Genomic DNA, 2,085 nt, shown 5'->3' with positions numbered 1-2,085 from the left:
ATTCCTTATAATTCCACTCAATATCATTGATTATCTCCTTGCTTTACATACATTTAAAACATTAAATATATATTTCTGAGTGTAGGAATATTCCGAAGACACTCCGCGCTGATTTCACAAAACGAATACCGTTTTTTTTTTGCTCATATCAGATAAACCGAACGCAAAGAGGGTGCTGCGCCTGGCCGTGTTCTCCGACGATGCTCTCATGACCCACCTCGCCGACCTTTACCCTGAAGACCCGCTCACCGCCACCGAGAAGTACATCACCACGGGCGTCTTGGCAGTATGTGTCGAGTGTTGTGATACAAGACATAACATTTTCATGATATTTGCAACATAAATGCTTTCTGTTTTTATTGTGAAAGATAGAGATGGTAATTGATGTGAAAAGTGGACATACACAAATTAATAATGATGCCGATATGGATGTTAACAATACCATAAAAACACGTGAAGAACACTTAAACTGTTGTTTTTTAAACACGAATACTCCTTCACAGATCGAGGAGCTCATCCAACAGGCCGTGGGTGAGGGCGTGGACTTCAAGATAAAGCTGGTGCAGGTGGGCGTGTGGGCTGAGAAAGGGGCGACGCCCTTCAACACCAACGGCCTTTCATCCAGTAACTTGCTGAACTTCTGCGAGTGGGCGAGTGAGAGGAAACCTGGGCGCGGCGATCCCGGCTACTGGCATCACGCCTTGATGTTGACAGGGTGAGTATCTTCTCTCATATTTCGTGAATATCTCATATGTTGCATAGGTTTAGCATATGTAGTTTCGTTAGATGGTCCCCAGACATTGCAAGAAGAAGCTGTGGCGCTTACTGAGGAGAGAGATCTGATTGCGTTTGTCATGAACATGGCCGTGGTTCATAGTGGAATTGTAAAGACCCGCCTTTTGCTGTTCCACAGGAAGGAGCTGTTCGAGACGACGAAGGATTCTTTGGGCGTGACCTTCGTGGGCGGCATGTGCCACCCTCAGACGTCCTGCTCCATGGTCGAGGCCAACTCCTTCAAGGCCGTGCAAGTGGCCGCCCACGAACTGGCGCACTCCATGGGCGTCCCGCACGACGGCGAGGGGGCGGCCGCCCGCTGCCCTGGCGAGGGCTTCATCATGGGCCAGTCGCTCTCCGAAGAGACCTTCGCCTGGTCCAACTGCTCGCGGGACGCCATCAGCGCCTTCCTCAGGTAAGCTTTTATCGTTCCCTTGATACTTTTATTGCCGAATTATTATTATTTTCTTTATTGCTGTCCATGAAAACTGAATTAGAGTGAAAAGTTTGTCTAGATGATGTGCTATAGTGATGGTTGTGTTTAAAGATTAAAACAACAGCAAAACGTGGCTGTTGGACGGAATTCCAAATTTGCTAAGTAACTATTCTAATGGGTGGGTGGAGGCATATATTGAGTCATGTTGACCATCTCTTTGTATTTAAAAAATAAGTTAATTAAAAAAAGGTTAAATTTATCAGTCGATTGTTCTATAGGACGAACCCTGGAGAAATTAGCATACTCTATAACTTTCAAATGCAGACCCAGCACAAATAATCGCAAAAATATCGGAAATGATTACCTGATAATTCAACAACAAGCCAAACTATATGTGAGTTACCTTTTTCAGTATTAGCAACACCCTGTTTTACATTACCCATAACTTCTTTTCTTTTTCAGGAATGATACGTGCTTGGAGAGAGAGGAGGACAGTAAAGGCTATCGAGGACTAGATCACACCCAGGGAGGACTTCCCGGCCAAAGGTACACGGCGGACGAACAGTGTGCATTGGCACTCGGCGCGAGCTACAGGGCCACTCCGTCCAAGAGGGTAAGTTTTCAGTCTAAATCATCCGTGTTTACCCACTTATATGTTTTTATTACCAAACTTATGACCAGCAAAAATAATATGGGTTTATTTGTACCATTACTGTATTACCAACAAAAATAATATTATTCATTTATGCCATTACTATACTATCAACAAAAATAATATTATTCATTTGTACCATTCCTATACTACCAACAAAAGTAATATTATTCATTTGTACCATTATTGTATTACTAACAAAACTAATATTGATTCATTTGCG

General features: G+C 43.4%; 1 protein-coding gene across 1 annotated transcript in view; it reads left to right on the top strand.

Annotated features, from left to right (window-relative positions):
• Nucleotides 1-2,085, top strand: part of LOC119582089 — a 7,378-nt gene that overhangs the window by 1,030 nt on the left and 4,263 nt on the right. The window contains exons 3-6 of the mRNA XM_037930335.1: nt 153-286; nt 504-715; nt 914-1,189; nt 1,673-1,823. Of these exons, the coding sequence (XP_037786263.1) occupies nt 153-286; nt 504-715; nt 914-1,189; nt 1,673-1,823 (773 nt within the window). The remainder of the gene's footprint in view (nt 1-152; nt 287-503; nt 716-913; nt 1,190-1,672; nt 1,824-2,085) is intronic.

The sequence above is a fragment of the Penaeus monodon genome, chromosome 15 (genome assembly GCF_015228065.2).
Source record: "Penaeus monodon isolate SGIC_2016 chromosome 15, NSTDA_Pmon_1, whole genome shotgun sequence".
In the NCBI taxonomy this organism is placed as follows: domain Eukaryota; kingdom Metazoa; phylum Arthropoda; class Malacostraca; order Decapoda; family Penaeidae; genus Penaeus; species Penaeus monodon.
This window is presented reverse-complemented; position numbering and strand designations above follow the sequence as displayed.